At 40.9% G+C, this 16,224-nt stretch overlaps 1 protein-coding gene across 1 annotated transcript in view; it reads right to left on the bottom strand.

Moving 5' to 3' along the window:
- LOC132406560 (complement C3-like) overlaps nt 1–16,224 on the bottom strand; it is a 277,413-nt gene that overhangs the window by 27,201 nt on the left and 233,988 nt on the right. The window contains exons 28-31 of the mRNA XM_059992384.1: nt 13,287–13,437; nt 11,252–11,421; nt 10,123–10,281; nt 1,556–1,615 (exon numbers count right to left, since the gene is read on the bottom strand). Of these exons, the coding sequence (XP_059848367.1) occupies nt 1,556–1,615; nt 10,123–10,281; nt 11,252–11,421; nt 13,287–13,437 (540 nt within the window). The remainder of the gene's footprint in view (nt 1–1,555; nt 1,616–10,122; nt 10,282–11,251; nt 11,422–13,286; nt 13,438–16,224) is intronic.

Below are 16,224 nucleotides of genomic sequence, written 5' to 3'. Positions count from 1 at the left end.
TAAAGTCTGATGTAGCAGTATCTCAGTGGAGTAAGGGAAATTACAGTGGCATGAAAAATGAGTTGGCCAAAGTAAATTGGAAGGAGCTGCTGGCAAGGATATCAGCAAAGCAGCTGGGTGTGTTTCTGGGAAAAGTGAGGAAGGTGCAGGTCATATATATTCCAAAATGAAGAAAGATTCAAATGGTAAAATAGTACAACTGTGGCTGATAAGGGAAGTCAAAGCTATTGTAAAAGCAAAAGAAAGGGCATACAACAAAGCAAAAATTAGTGGGAAGATGGAGAATTGGGAAGTTTTTAAAAACCTACAGGGAGCAGCAAAAAATATTATTAGAAGGGAAAAGATGAAATGTGAAAGCAAGGTAGGAAATAATATCTAAGTTGATAGTAAAATTTTTTTTAAGTATGTTAACCATATAACAATTACAGCACGGAAACAGGCCATCTCGGCCCTTCTAGTCCGTGCCGAACGCTTACTCTCACCTAATTCTATTGACCCGCACACAGCCCATAACCCTCCATTCCTTTCCTGTCCATATACCTATCCATATTTGCTTTAAATGACAATACCAAACCTGCCTCTACCACTTCTACTGGAAGCTCATTCCACACAGCTACCACTCTCTGAGTAAAGAAATTCCCCCTCATGTTACCCTTAAACTTTTGCCCGCTAAGTCTCAACTCATGTCCTCTTGTTTGAATCTCCCCTACTCTCGATGGAAAAAGCCTATCCACGTCAACCCTATCCATCCCCCTCATAATTTTAAATACCTCTATCAGGTTGGAGGCTGATGGCATGAACATCAATTTCTCAAACTTCAGTTAATGCCCCACAACCCCCCCCCCTCCATTTCCTATCCCTTTTCCCTCTCTCACCTTACCAGATGGACCATATTATATTATTTATATTCATAGCTAGCTTTCACAATATTTACACACTGATAAATATGCCGATGATGGTATACTTGAACTTGATGTTCTTTGAAATGTTTACCCCCTGCATTCTAATTTAGGTTTTCAGATATATATTTTTTTCACTTTCCTCACCTACTTAAAATCAGGTCTTTTCCAAATTAACACTTTGCTCTTTCTCTTACATCCTTCTTATCTTGTACTTTAAGCCTTTGCAGAATGGGGAAGAATGAGTAAGAATGTTATTAAGCAACACACACAAAATGCTGGAGGAACTCAGCAGGCCAGGCAGTATCCATGGAAAAAAAACGTATAGTTGATGTTTCGGGCCAAAACCCTTCAGCAGCATTGGATTCCATAGATGCTGCCTGGCTTGCTGAATTCTCCAGCATTTTGAGTGTGTTGCTCTGATATCTGGCATCTGCAGATTTTCTTTTGTTTGTGAAGAACATTAATTGAGCATCTTTTCATTGTACTGTTGTCTGTCGAAAATAGCATAGTTCAACCAGTTCTGATCCCTAAATGTAAAGTATTGTATTGTACTGCAAATAGTTTCAGTTTTGAGGACAATGGGCCAAAGATTTGTAAATACAGGAATATCATTGTTAAGTTCAGTAGAATAAACACTTGCAAACAACACTTACCTTTAGTGTTCCTTGTCCTTGCCCACTTGCGTTTACAGCAAACCTTTCAAAAGAATTGAGCTGAAATAATAGACACTGGTTAGCCATTTGTCCCAAGCAATAAAAAATGTCATGAAACAAAACCCAGATCACAGGCTTTGAAGCACCAACAGCTTTAATTTGTGACATAGAAATACATCATGGAGACAAATTCTGATAAAGGAAAGAAAAGTATAGCGGTAAACCATTGACAATCCTTCCTTATATTCAGAACATGAACTAGAGTGTGAGAAGAAAGGACTCTTTGTGCATTGCTAATATATTTCTTATAATGTGATATGCTTTGCCTCAAGTGTTCAGCAGGGTCAAACAGTGAAGTTCTGTATTACATCCATGCATATTGCATGTTTTAATGGCTATATAAATACACAGAGGTGGCAGCATCTCCACTTTGAGGAGATCGATGTGAGAAAGGATCCCCCACTCCCACCAATTGTAACCACATTTTTCAGGAGCACCAGATATGCTGAATCACTGTTTGGTACAGATATTGCAAGGCATCTAACCCCAAGATCCCAGAAAGGATTATGAGGACTGCTGACAGGATCTTTGGTGTCTCTCTTCCACCCCTCCAAGATATTTATCAGGAATGCTGTATATACAGGGATCATAGCATTGTCAAGGATTACTCCCATCCATCCCACAGTCTTTGACCCTCTACCATCAGATAAGAGGTACTATAGCACTCATAAAATAACTGTTGTGACAGGAATCTGCTTCTTCCCCCAGGCCACACCATCATATATGACACATCAGTACCATTATACTGACTAATTTTTAACCTGTGCGTAAGGGCATCTTATGCTAAGTATCAGTCTTCTGAAATATTACTTCAGGTTTTGCACCTTGGTCTGGATTAGTGTTGGTTTGTTTGGTGATATACATGCAAATAATTGAACGATAATAACTTGAATTTGAGATACTTTGGATATTCACTACAGGATCTTTCCTTGGCAGAGAAATATTATAAAAGGATTCAACAATTACACCTTGCCCATCAAAAATCAAAGTTGGATAATATTCGAACCCATTACTATTTGTGCACTTGTAGAGTGCACTTTTCATTCACAGCCTTGAAGTAACTAAAGAGGGAATGTAATGACTGTTGTATGAAATGTATAACTTTCAATATCTCTGAGCAATGTTGCATAAGGTTTAAGCCTGTTTCTTTCTTATAAATCTCAAAGTAATTTTGGAAAGTAATGACCGACCTGCAGTTAGAACTAACTAACCTTTCAACAAGCAATGAATGTGGAAGCTTGGCAGATACTTCAGGCTGCTTTAACTGTGCCTTTTCCTACCTTAACCCCTTGCAAACCCAGGGATAGTCACAAGCCTTTCATACCCTTTAGAGCATTTGGTTTTCATCCATGCTGTTCTTGGTCTGCTTCCATGGAGATGCTGAGAGACTTTGTCTTAAGCGTCACACAGTATGTCACACAATGCTGACAAACATTCTCATCTAACCCAATCCCGTTTTCCTGTATTTGGCCCATATATCTCTAAACCTTTTTCTACCCAAGTAACTGTCCAATGTTGTGAATGTTCCAGCATTATATACTTCCACTGATATCTCATTCCATCTGCTGAACACTTTCAGGGTGAAAAGGTTGCCCTTCAAGTTCTTATTAAATATCTTTCTTCTCAACTTAAAGCCATGCCCTCTAGTGCTTGATTTACCAACTTTGGAAAAAGTTTATGTGCTATCACCCTATCATAACTTTATACCCCTCTATAACATCACCCTTCATTCTCCTAAGCTCCAATGAAAAAGTCACAGTCTTAGCAATCTCTCTACAACTTATTTTTCAAGTCCTAGCAGCGTCCTTGAGAATCTCCTTTGCATTCTTTCCAACTTAGTCGCATCTTTTGTAAGACAGGGTAAACAAAATTGAATGCAATATTCCAAATGTGGTCTCATTGTAGAATTACATGGTATGGTAGCCTAGCAGTTAGTGCAATGCTATTACAGTTTGGAGTATCAGAATTAATTCCTGACATCATCTGTAAGGAGTTTGTACATTCTTCCTGTGGAATGCATGGGCTTGCTCTGGATCCTCCGCTTTCCTCCCACAGTCCAAAATACATACCAGCTTAGTAGGTAATTGCAAATTGTCCCATGATTAGGCTAGGCTAGTTTGTAGCGAGGGTTGCTGGGCGGTATGGTTCTAAGGGCCCGAAAGGCCTGCTCTGCCCTGTATCTTTAAATAAAGTAAAAATAAAATGTCCTGACTTTCAAACTTACCACCCTGATTGATGAAGGCCAGTATAGAAAAAGCTTTCTTCACCAGTCTTCCAGTGGTACCACTTTCATGGAACCAGTACTATACTATGACGTTCTGCTGTTGTCCAACACTCCCCAGGGCTGAACCATTTTCTGTGAATGTCCTACCCTCATTTATATTTCTAAAATGCAACACCTCCCACAACCAACTTAAACTACATTTGTCATTTCTCAGTCCATTTACCCAGCTGATAAACTCTCTCTGTAAATCTTGACAACCATCCTCACTACAATAGTAACACTGACTTTCTCAAAGCCTGAACTAATCACATCTTACTCCACTGGAAAAATACTCATTAAGGACTTTGCTCTTCTCTTGCAGCTCTACACAATGATGTCCACTTTGGTCTTCCTATTTACTCGTTTCCCCTAATACACCTACAAAGTCTCTGAATTCTGTTTTGAGTATACTCCTCTTGGGGTTCACATGATCCCAGCTTCCTGTACCTGACCCATGCTTCCTTTTTTTTCCCTAACTAGAGCCTCAATATCCCTCATCATCCAGGGACCCTTATCCTCCAGCCCAGGCTTTCACTCTGATACGAAATGTACATCCTGAACTCTTGATATCTCAATTTTTACAGCCTCCCACTTGAGAAATGTCCCTTTGCCTGCAAACAACCTACTCTAATCAAATTTTGTGTTCCTAATAAATTAAAATTTGCCTTGCTCCATTCAGAACTTTAACTAGGGAACCAGATCTATCTCTTTCCATTACTAATTTAAAACTAATAGAACTAAGGTGGCAGAAAACCTCACTGTCCCCATCCCCAACCTGCACTGACTTAGTTATTCTTACCCTTGTCAGGGAATGCTGAGGAGGTGTGACCCAAAAGCAGAGCAGCAGTGATGATTTAGCAGTTAACAATATTATTTCAATTAACTGCAATGCAACAAGCCACCAGGGGCCACAAAACAATACAGAACAGATATTTAATATGACAAAGCAACAAGGTAACTGAAAGCTAAGAGCAAATGAATGAGTCTGGCTGGTTTGTATGAGTGAACAAAGATGAGAACAGGGGTTAAATAGGCAGCAGGTGATGATTTTGGAAATGAGTGGCAGATGAATTCCTGTTAGCTGGGTGAACAACAGGAGGTACCTGCTTTTGCAGGCCTGAAAGGAACCCCTTTCCTATGGCTGGCATCCAACAGTCCAGGACAATCTGGATGGGCCCGGTGGAACTCTTTAATGAGTAATGGACCGAAGATGAAACTGGGCGGCACCCAAAACCTCTCCTCAGGGCCATACCCTTTCCAGTCAGTCAGGTACTGCACACTCCATTCACAATGACATCAGTTGGTGAACCGGGTACACTGAACAAGGTAGTTCAACAAACTCAGGTGGGTTGAGATTGTCAGGTGTGTCAGCTGAAGCAGGCTTGTGCTGTAGGGCCTGATAGATTTGGTTCTAAAGATTCCAGACATTTGGGGAGAGGATCTGCAAGAATGGAATAATGGGCTATGGGTCAATTACCATTTCAGCTAGGTTGAACTCTCATGACAGGGTATCCACCTTAGTATTCTTGGAGCTGGGTCAGGAGGAGTTGGTGATGTTGAATACCTCTAAGAAGAGTGCCCAGTGAGCCTTATGTGAGTTGAGTTGGTGGGTCTTTTGTATGGCTATGACCTACTGATGGTTAGTTCAATTCAGGAAGGGCTTGGTTTCCCATCAGCCAATGTATCCATTCCTCCAAGGCCCACTTGTTGGCACATAGCTCCCTGTCTCCTACTCCATAATGGTGCTGGGTAAAGATGAACTTGTACAAGATGACAGCACAATGGTGTGTCTTCCTGTCCAGCTCTTGCTGGAAGAGGATGGACCTGGCACCCACATCAGATGCATCTACCACACCGGGTCTGGAGGAGTACAGATAACAGAGAACAGGAGTGATCATGAAGCGTCTCGAGCTCCTTGGGTCACACTTCATCTTCAGACCCAATCACAGGGTCACACAGAAACCCAGAAGGGATAAAGGAAACTAGGAATTTTAATAACAAATGAGACAAAACAAAGCAGTAAAACTTACAAGGTCTTGGATAATCTGGAATAATATAGCATAACACTGCTGGAACTTCATTAGATAAAGATCAGGATTACTGAGCTTCAGGGGGTTAGCACTGCCCCTTTAAGTACATTCCAGGGCACAAGGAATTGTGCCCAGCTAATTAAAACCCCAGACTCCTGACAAGCTTACCATTCTGATAAGAGTCAAAAGTCCAAAGATGCTTAATTGGACACCTGCAAAGTCTCGAGGAGAATTAATTGGAAGTATCGAAGGACAATTGCAACTAAAATGTAAACTAAAGACCCAACTATAAAACATAAAAAACCCAAAGCTCAACAATACATTATAATTAATAAAATACAGAGAATACAAAAAAAAAGAATACCCTACTGATGACCCAAGGTTGTGACACCTTGAAAGTGTGGTCCGTAGTAGCAGACCAGGTTATTCATGAGGTAGGTGATTTGGTGAGGGAGGTGAGATGAGCAGCAATTTGACTGCAGTTCCTGATAAACTGGTGGTAGAAGTTAGCAAGGCCTAGGAAGTCCTGGAACTGTTTGAGGGAGTGCGGTCAGGACCATTCAACAATGCACTTTTTCTGGGTCCGTGGTTATGCCTTTGGGTGAAAGGATGTGGCCTAGAAAGGAAATGACAGGGGATTGGGACTGGCATTTTTCTAATTTGCAGTACACCTGTAGGACTGAACGGAAATGACAGACATGATCTTGGGGGTCCTTGGAGAAGATGAGCATGTCATTGAGGTAGACAAACACATACTTGTGTAGCATGTCTCAGAGGATCTCATTGATGAAGGTTTGGAAAATGGCTGAACTGTTAGAAAGTCTGAAAGGCACAACAAAGTATTTGTAGTGGCCAATGGGTGTTGTGAATGCCATCTTCCACTCATTTCTGTGGCTAATGCAAATCAGGTTGTATGCCATCTGTGGATCATGTTTGGTGAAGATCTGGGCCCCGCAATGTGTTTTGAATTCACTAGCCATCAAGTGGAGAGGGTAGTGGTTCTTCATGGTGATTTTGCCAAGTCCACAGTAGTTAATACAGGAAGAAGATCCTCATCTTCCTTTTTGACAAAGAAGAATCCTAATGGCTGGATGCTCGGATGGTCAAATGAAGTAGTGCCTTGGCCATGTAGTCATTCATGGCTTGGGTCTCAGGAGGAGAGAGGGAGAAATGATCAGGGAGCAGTAGTGCCCAGGCAGAGGTTGATCTCAGAGTAGTGTGGTCTGTGAGGTGGCAGGGTGCTGGGTTCCTTTTTATTGAAGATAATGAAGGGGTGGTGGGGTGGAGATACGTCTCTACCAATGGATGTGTAAGGTGCTCCTTCCTTCTACTAGCCTGCAGGTCACCCTTGGGGCAGGGGGTCTAAGCAGCTGCATAGACTCCTCCTTCTCTCCACTGATCAGGGTCACTTGAAGCCATTGGAGCAGGTGGTGGATGGTCATATGGGCACCTGGTGCATATCACGTCCTGGTTATGCGACCACTGAAGCCAGGGAAATTTTGAAGAGTATTGATAACATCTGGGTTCATCGTCTTGTAAAGAAAGCAGCAATGGAAAAACCACTTCTGTAGAAAATTTTTCCAAGAACATCAGGGTCATGGAAAGATCATGATTGCCCACATCATACAACACAGCACATAATGAACAAAGGCTAGGTCACTTTGTTCCTGTGGGAGTTTAGTGAGTCTGAGTGTATCCTCCATCTCTATGAATTTACGTGAAGTCAGCTGAGATTGCAGGTAGAAGGGCCAGAAGGAGGGTCCCCAACTCAGCAGTGAACCGGGTGATCATCCAAAGTCAGGGTCATGAGCAGAGATCCATGGGCAACTCAGGATTAGGGGAGTGTTGGGTGATTCAATAAGGAAGAATTGGATGGACTCACTCATGTGTGCTTGCTCTAACCATCCTAGCCCCCAAGGCTCTTCCATCAATGACCGTGATGCAGAAGGGATGAGAGATAGGATTGGTAGAGTGTCCAAGTTGCACACATAGAGTCCAGTCCAGAATGTTGCCTGCTGCGCTGGATCCCACCAGAGCCTCCTGTGTGCGTAGAGCCATTGGGGTGTGGAGGAGGACAGAGAGAGAGTCAGGCTATGGTGCTGGAATGAGAAGCCAGACAGAGGCCACCTTGTCTCTATGTGACGGTGCTGTTTTTCTGTATGCAGTAGTTATTTGATGCATGGGTGATCAGAATCAGAATCAGATTTAATATCACCAGTATATGTCATGAAATTTATTAATTTTAATGTAGCAGCACAATGAAATACATGATAAATATAGAGCAAAAACTTGTGTCATATTAAGAATACCTGTCTATAAATAGTTCAGTTAAAATAAGTAGTGCAACTTAACAGAAATAAAGAAGTAGTGAGGTAGTGTTCATGGGTTCAATGCCCATTCTGAAAACGGACGGCAGAGGGGAAGCAGCTGTCCCTGATCAGAGACTCTACAATATAGGCACAAGTTGGTTCTCTACTGATGCTCATGCTCTTGGGGTTTAAGTGAGCTCTCCCACCTGCATGGGTTCTGGAGGCATTGATCATGAGGGTCCTGTGGCCCAAAATGGTTCTGGGAACAGAACTGGAATTCTAGCTGATGACCTAGATTCCATAAGATGCTTGTCAATCCGGATGGCCAGAGTGATTAGGCTTTTGAAATCTGTGGGCATCTCCCAGGCAGACAGCTGGTCTTTCAAGCACTCAGAGGCCATGAAGGTAATGGGCCAGCAGTGATTCTGCAGTCCAGGTGCACTCTGCCACGAGGGTCCTAAATTCCACGGTGTAACCAGCACCGAGTGTGATCCTTGATACAGGTGAAGTATCCAAACTGGAAGTATCCACTTACCAGATAGTCAAAAACCTGGTGCATTTCAGCATTGTATTTCTCATATTTATTGCAAATAGTGGTTTCCCTAAATAAAGCAGCTGCCCAGGTCAGAGCTTGCCCAGTCTTGAGAGTGATGACACAGGTAATCCAGGCTTGGTCTGCAGAATACAGAGATGGCTAGAGCTCAAATTGTAAAGTGCATTGGGACAGGAAGTTGCAGCATTGGGTTGGTGATCCATGGAAACACTTGGGCACAGGAATACGGGGATATAAGGAATAAGTTGACTTGTGAGGGGGTCGCTATATTGAGATAGAGGGTTGGTTGAGAGTGGCAAGCAGATGGTCAATGGTTTCCTGCTGCTTCAGGATTGTGGATTCTTGTCAATGAATGACTTCCTTTCGGCTAATATACTCTGCTGGGTTAATAGTTGGTTCACTCATCTTATCAGGAAATGTAGAGGAGGCTTGACTAAAAAGCAGAGCAACAGAAACAGTTTAGGAGTAAGCAATATTTTACTAATAAATTGTAAAATAACAAGCCATGGGAGGGCCACAAAGCAAGACAGATTATGACAAGGTGACAAAGTAACTGGTTGAGGCTGGCTTGTTTGCAGGAACGAGTGAATGAAGGATTGTGGAAGAGATCTTGGTTTAAATAAACTGCAGAAGATGAATTGGAAGTGGAAAGGTGACTCCTGTTAGCTGGGTGGAGACTGGGAGGTGCCTGCCTGTGCAAGCCTGACAGTCCTGCCCCATTTCCCATGGACAGATTGAGCTTTGCTCTTTTGCTAGTTGGGCCTTCAATATATTATATAAGGAAACTTCCTTGAACTCACTTATCAGATTCCACCTCATCTAATCCCTTAGCATAATGGCAGTCCCAATCTAAAAGAAAATCAAAATCCCTCACTATGATAACCCAATTAATCTCGCAAATTTCTGCAAATATTATCCTTTTATTTTCTGCAAACATTCTTTCAAGTTTCTGCAAGTTAGTTTTCTGTCCCTCTACACTAATCTGCTTGGCAGAATTATCTGAACCTCAACAGCAACACTTAAATGTTACAGCATAAAACTTTACTTGAACAAAGTAAAGATGGGATTCAAGGACTAGAACCACAGAAGACTCTTTGTAACTGGAGGAGGGAGACTCCTGCACAGAAGAAATGTGGAATGGACTCAATTAACCAAATGGTTTGCTTCAGTATCAGGGATTAACTTAATATATGGTAAATTCAATTCACTTCTAGGGCTAGTGAGTGAAGAAAATTTTTGAAATCAGAAAATGGAAAATTATTAGTATTTCCTTGTAGAACTTACATATGACTTAGAATATTAGCAAATGGGAAAAAAACACATCATCCTTCTGAACAAGAACATAAGCAAACCTTTAATGATCTTGCTACATATGCATTTCCAGTATCAAACCTCCAAGAAACAAATCTGCTCCTGCTCGGAATGAAAAGCCGTACATCCAAGTCAACCGCTTTGTACTGAGGGACATCAGTCATGTACTTGGCCAGTGCTTGCAGCGCAACTATTGTCGCCTAGGAAGTAAAAAAAGTACATGTTGAATATATTTGATGACATTTCAGATGGAGGTCCAAGGATTCACCACCTTTGCACACAGTAGCAATGAATATGCGATCTTTTTTTAAAATTTAATTTGAAACACTCAAACTACTGAAGATTTTTCTTCCAGAAATGACAATGTTTTTACAAAAATTGGGAAAGGGAGACAGAATTTTGAAGGTTAAATCATATCAAATAAATGCTTGGTCAGGTCTGGAAATTTATATGTGGAATATATAGCTGGAGGCCTATAGACAGTATGAACTGGGGTTAGACGACTGGTCATGTGTGCTTGGGTGGATGGAAGGGAGGCAAGAAGCTTGCTTTGCTGTTTTGTTGTTGTTTTGTTTGCATGTTATGTTGGCATCAGAATGTCTGGTAACACTTGTGTTGGTGATTAACGAAAATGATGCATTTCACTGTGTATTTCCATGTATGAGATAAGTGAATCTGAATCTGAAATTAACTTGAGCTATGTGACATTTATTTTGAAAATTAAAACACATATTGACTATCCAGGATTTACTTTTATGTACTGCCATGTACAGTAAAAATAAACTTTTTTTATCTGTATCACCAGGTAACGTTTCTGTGTTTCCTATTCACTCTGCTGAATTGTCCATTTTCCAGATGTGGATTCCTGCTCTTCGTTGATACTTTCTAGGTTCTATTTTACACATGACTTTTAAATGTATTGTACACATGAGAAAAAGGTATTATTCTACTGCTATTTAACATTTAATGAAGTGAACTAAAGTGACAATCCAGAAAACCTGTTAGGCTGGACAGTAAAGTCCCAAGTCTGATATGTGAATGGAGTTTGACTTTATATCATTATAAAGTGTAAAGGCCATGACAGAATGTTTTTAACATAGATATTCTTCAAGCATTTGATAATTTTCTTGATCTGCCTCCTACAAAGGTGAGATTTCGGACAAAGTTTACCTGAGTAGAATCGTAGCCTCCTCCATATTTGCTCTTACTTGATAGCCATCTCACTAATTTACCAGCACGGTCATACTGCTTCTGTTGCAAAAAGAACAGAAGAGCATATCCTGTGGCTTCAATGGTGTACAAAGAATCTGCATTTCCTGACACTGGCCAGTATGATTCGTCTAAAAAAGGTGTAAGAGAAAATTTACCGAAGTGTTAGATGTTCAAGTTAATGCACATCTATTTCAAAACAGATCTCACAATTGCTTTCTCTCACTCTCTCTTTAAGCTCAATTGTCATTCAACCATACTGTATATACGAATGTAATATAACTACAACAGCAGTAAAACAGAGTCAAACAAAAAATGTAGCCCAAGTCCCTGAATGTCATGGCCTGTAGATTGATGAGATGTAGTCCTAGAATCACGTTTCTGTAAGAACAAGCACACAGCAGTCTTCGTCACACACTCATGCAGCTGCAGACGAACACAATCCACCTCGTCTACCACTGAGCGAACACAGGAGAGCAGCACTAATGGGAGGAGCCATGCAGCAAATCAGCTCAGACACCCACTGCACCACACCACCTGTAGTGTCTCCTTCTCTGGGAGGTTGCAACAGGTGATTTCCTGCCATCAGTCTTGCTATTGAAGCAGTGAACTGGACTTGCAGTATTCTACTGTACCAACATCCAACAAGGTTTTGCGATGACAGGAAAAAGAATCCAAGACAATCATTTGAACTATTCGTTAGACTGCCCACTGCTTTGCACACCATTTCTGATGCCTTCCTTCTTTGGTGGCTGTAGCAGCTACAAGCAGTCCAACTCCATCACTGTCAAGTAATTCATTAATGGGGTAGTTTGATGTTTTTCATATCCAACAGTGTCTTATGATCATAAAGAAGATGCAATGGGTGAACAATTATATGTTTGCTTGGGCACAAAGAGGCTGCTGTGACCGAGATGACCACCATATTACTGGAATATTTCTCTCTCTAAACCTTAGAGAATCTTAGCATAATTACTTGAGATGGATTAAAATTCAGCTCCTTAATCTCAAACCATTATCACAAGGGGAAGATCTAGTATTTGAACACAAAACACTCCAAGTCAAGAAATCCAAAATAAAAAATAGTTAAATGATAGAAATGCCCATGTCTGTTTGGTTCACAAGTATGACCCACAACTTCTGAATGTCTACCACTTTCATTGTCAGTCTTATTCTGTGACATTCATACTATTGTGCCCTGGACTCTATGACTACCTATAACATTTGCAATCTGATCTCTAACTCAGGCTTCCTATTCTATATCCATCTCCTAAATTTCTCGTGAGGAATATTGTAGCCTTCCACACTGCATTAACAATCTCAGATAATATTTCTGCTCTTCTTTTTATATCTGTACTGAATTTATTTTATTTCTTTGCTTGTCCTATGACCACCCCATCATGCTTGCAACATTAGCTCTTTAGTCACTCTCTCCTGACTCTTATCCTATCGCAGAGCTTCGCTTTCCTCTTTTCCAAAATCCTGAACCACAACCATTTATATTTCTAATATTCCCCATGAAAAAATTATTAACCACAAACATCAACTCTGTTTCTCTCTCTGCAGGTGCTCTGTGAGCAGATGAAAGTTTTCAGCATTTTCTGTTTTCATTTCAGATTTCAAACATTTGTTGCACTTCATTTCTGTGTGTGCATCACTCAGTTTTCATCAGCTACAATATTTCACTCACTCCTGTTATGAATTTCACTAAATGTGCTGAAAAGTTATGGAGTTGCGCAAAAAGATATGGGCACCACAATGGCGCAACACTATTACTACTTGTGGTGTCAGAGTTCAGAGCTCAATCCTGGTATCCTCTGTAAGGAATCTGTATATCCTCCTAAAGAAGTACAGGTACTGGTCAGTAGGTTAATCGGTCATTGTAAATTGTCCCATGATTAGGTTAGATTTAAATCAGTGGTTGTCAGGGGATTGCTGGTGGGTGCAGCTCAAGAGGCCAGAAAGACCTATCCTGTATTTCTAAATAAATTCTTACCTGATGAAGCAAATTTCATTACAATGTCTTCCTTGTTTACACCCGACAGTGAAAGGGCATAGGCTGAAAGTACTGCACCATATGCTCCATCAAGACCATCTATGCGCTGCTCCAGGTAATTAACTGCTTTCTTCATGCTGTTCTCATAACTCTAATTAAGAAATGATACATTAAACAACTCTAGACAGGAATTATGTGTAAGTGAACATTATTGTTAAATATGAATTCACAACATCAATGCATATTGTATGGATAAATACGTCCTTTAATTCTTTGAGGAGATTACAAGTAGGATAGATAAAGGGCTGCAGCGGATGTTGTATATTTGGACTTTCAGAAGGCCTTTGACGAGGTGCCACACATGAGGCTGCTTACCAAGTTAAGAGCCTATCATATTACAGGAAAGTTACTAACATGTTTAGAGCACTGACTGATTGGAAGAAGGCAGCGAGTGGGAATAAAACAATTGTTATCTGGTTGGCAGCCATTTGACTAGTGGTTTTCTATAGGGGTCATTTCTGGGACCATTTCTTTTTATGCTGTATATAAATGATTTAGATGATGTAATCGATGGCTTTGTTGGAGATTGGTGGAGGAGCAGGTAGTGTTGAGGAAACAGGTAGGATGCAGAATGACTTAGACAGATTAGAAGAATGGGCAAGAAAGCGGCAAATGAAACATATAATGTTGGAAAATGCATGGTCATGCATTTTGGTAGTAGAAATAAATGTGCGGACTATTTTCTAAATGGGGAGAAAATCCAAAAATCTAAATGCAAAGGGACCTGGGAATCCTTGCGCAGAACACCCTGAAGGTTAACTTGCAGGTTGAGTCGGTGATGAGGATGGCAACTGCAATGTTAGCATTCCTTTCAAAAGCTCTAGAATACAAGAGCAGAGATGTGATGCTGAGGATTTATAAGGCACTAATGAGGTCTCACCTTGAGTATTGTGTACAGTTTCGGGATCCTCATCTTAGAAGAAATGTGCTGGTATTGGAGAGGGTCCAGAGGAGGTTTACAAGGATGATTCCAGGAATGAAAGGGTTATCATACAAGGAACATTTGATGGCTCTGGGTCTGTACTCACTGAAATTCAGGAGGATGAGGGGGGAATCTCACTGAAACATTTCAAATGTTGAAAGGCCTAGCCCCCTAGACAGTAGATGTGGAAAGGATGCTTCCCATGGTGGGAGAGTCTAGGACAAGAGGGCACAGCCTCAGGATAGAAGCGCGTCAATTCAAAACAGAGATGCGCCGAAATTTCTTCAGCCAGAGGGTGGTGAATTTGTGGAATTTGTTGCCACATGCTTTGTGTGGAGGCCAGGTCAATGGGTGTATTTAAGGCAGAGATTGATAGGTTCTTGATTGGATATGGCATCAAAGGTTATAGGTAGATGCCGGGAACTGGGGTTGAGGAGGAGAAAAAAAAAAGATCAGTCATGATTGAATGGCGGAGTAGACTTGATGGGCCAGATGGCCAAATTCTGCTCCTATGTCTTATAGTCTTAATTTTGGGTTGGTCTATGTACAATATTTGAGGAGCAGAAAGGGAACACTTTGGATCATGCAATATTTAAAGAATTAATAGACAATAGACAATAGACACTAGGTGCAGAAGTAGACCATTCGGCCCCTCGAGTCTGCACCGCCATTCTGAGATCATGGCTGATCATTCACTATCAATACCCAGTCCCTGCCTTGTCCCCATATCCCTTGATTCCCCTATCCATCAGATATCTATCTAGCTCCTTCTTGAAAGCATCCAGAGAATTGGCCTCCACCGTCTTCCGAGGCAGTGCATTCCACACCTCCACAACTCTCTGGGAGAAGAAGCTCTTCCTCAACTCTGTTTTAAATAACTGACCTCTTATTCTCAATCATGCCCTCTGGTACTGGACTCTCCCAACATCTGGAACATATTTCCTGCCTCAATCCTATCAAATCCTTTAATTATCTTAAATGTTTCATTCAGATCCCCTCTCAATCTCCTCAATTCCAGTGTGTACAAGCCCAATCTCTCCAATCTCTCTGCGTAAGACAGCCCTGCCATCCCAGGAATCAACCTAGTGAATCTACGCTGCACTTCCTCAATTGCCAGAATGTCCTTCCTTAAACCTGGAGACCAAAACTGTACACAATATTCCAGGTGTGGTCTCACCAGGGCCCTGTACAAATGCAAAAGGACATCCTTGCTCTTGTACTCAATTCCCCTTGTAACAAAGGCCAACATTCCATTTGCCCTCTTCACTGCCTGTTGCACTTGCTCATTCACCTTCATTGACTGGTGAACTAGGACTCCTAGGTCTCTTTGGATTTCTCCCTTACCTAACTCTACACCGTTCAGACAATACTCTGCCCTCTTGTTCCTGCTTCCAAAGTGGATAACTTCACATTTATCTATCGCTTGAAAGAAAAATTCTAAAAAGTTCCCACATCAGTGGTGGCCAAATTATCCCAACCCCAGACTTAACCAAACCAAACTTCAAAATCCAAAGTAAATTCATTATCAAAGTATATAAATGTCACCATATACAACTCAGAGTTTCATTTTTTGTGGGCATACTCAATAAATCTAATAACCGTAATAGAATTAATGAAAGACCACACCAACAGGGTAGACTACCATTGCACAAAAAAATCAAACTGTGTAAACACAAAAAAAAATAATAATAATAAATATAATAATAGCAATTATTATCATAAATTATATTATGACCATTCCATTATTACAGATAGGATTAGCCATAATAACTGCCAGGCTATAATAATAGAGGATAAACAAGCAAGGACAACTTACTTAATAGATTTAGCCATTCCAAACACATATAACATACACTAAGTGAAAAACATCAGAAATATGCTGAGCTAAAAGAACATTTTAAGACTATGGAACATGAACAGGGTATATATTGTCCCAGTAGTAATATCTACAACTAG

This window comes from Hypanus sabinus, chromosome 16 (assembly GCF_030144855.1).
Source record: "Hypanus sabinus isolate sHypSab1 chromosome 16, sHypSab1.hap1, whole genome shotgun sequence".
NCBI classification, from domain to species: Eukaryota; Metazoa; Chordata; class Chondrichthyes; order Myliobatiformes; family Dasyatidae; genus Hypanus; species Hypanus sabinus.
This window is presented reverse-complemented; position numbering and strand designations above follow the sequence as displayed.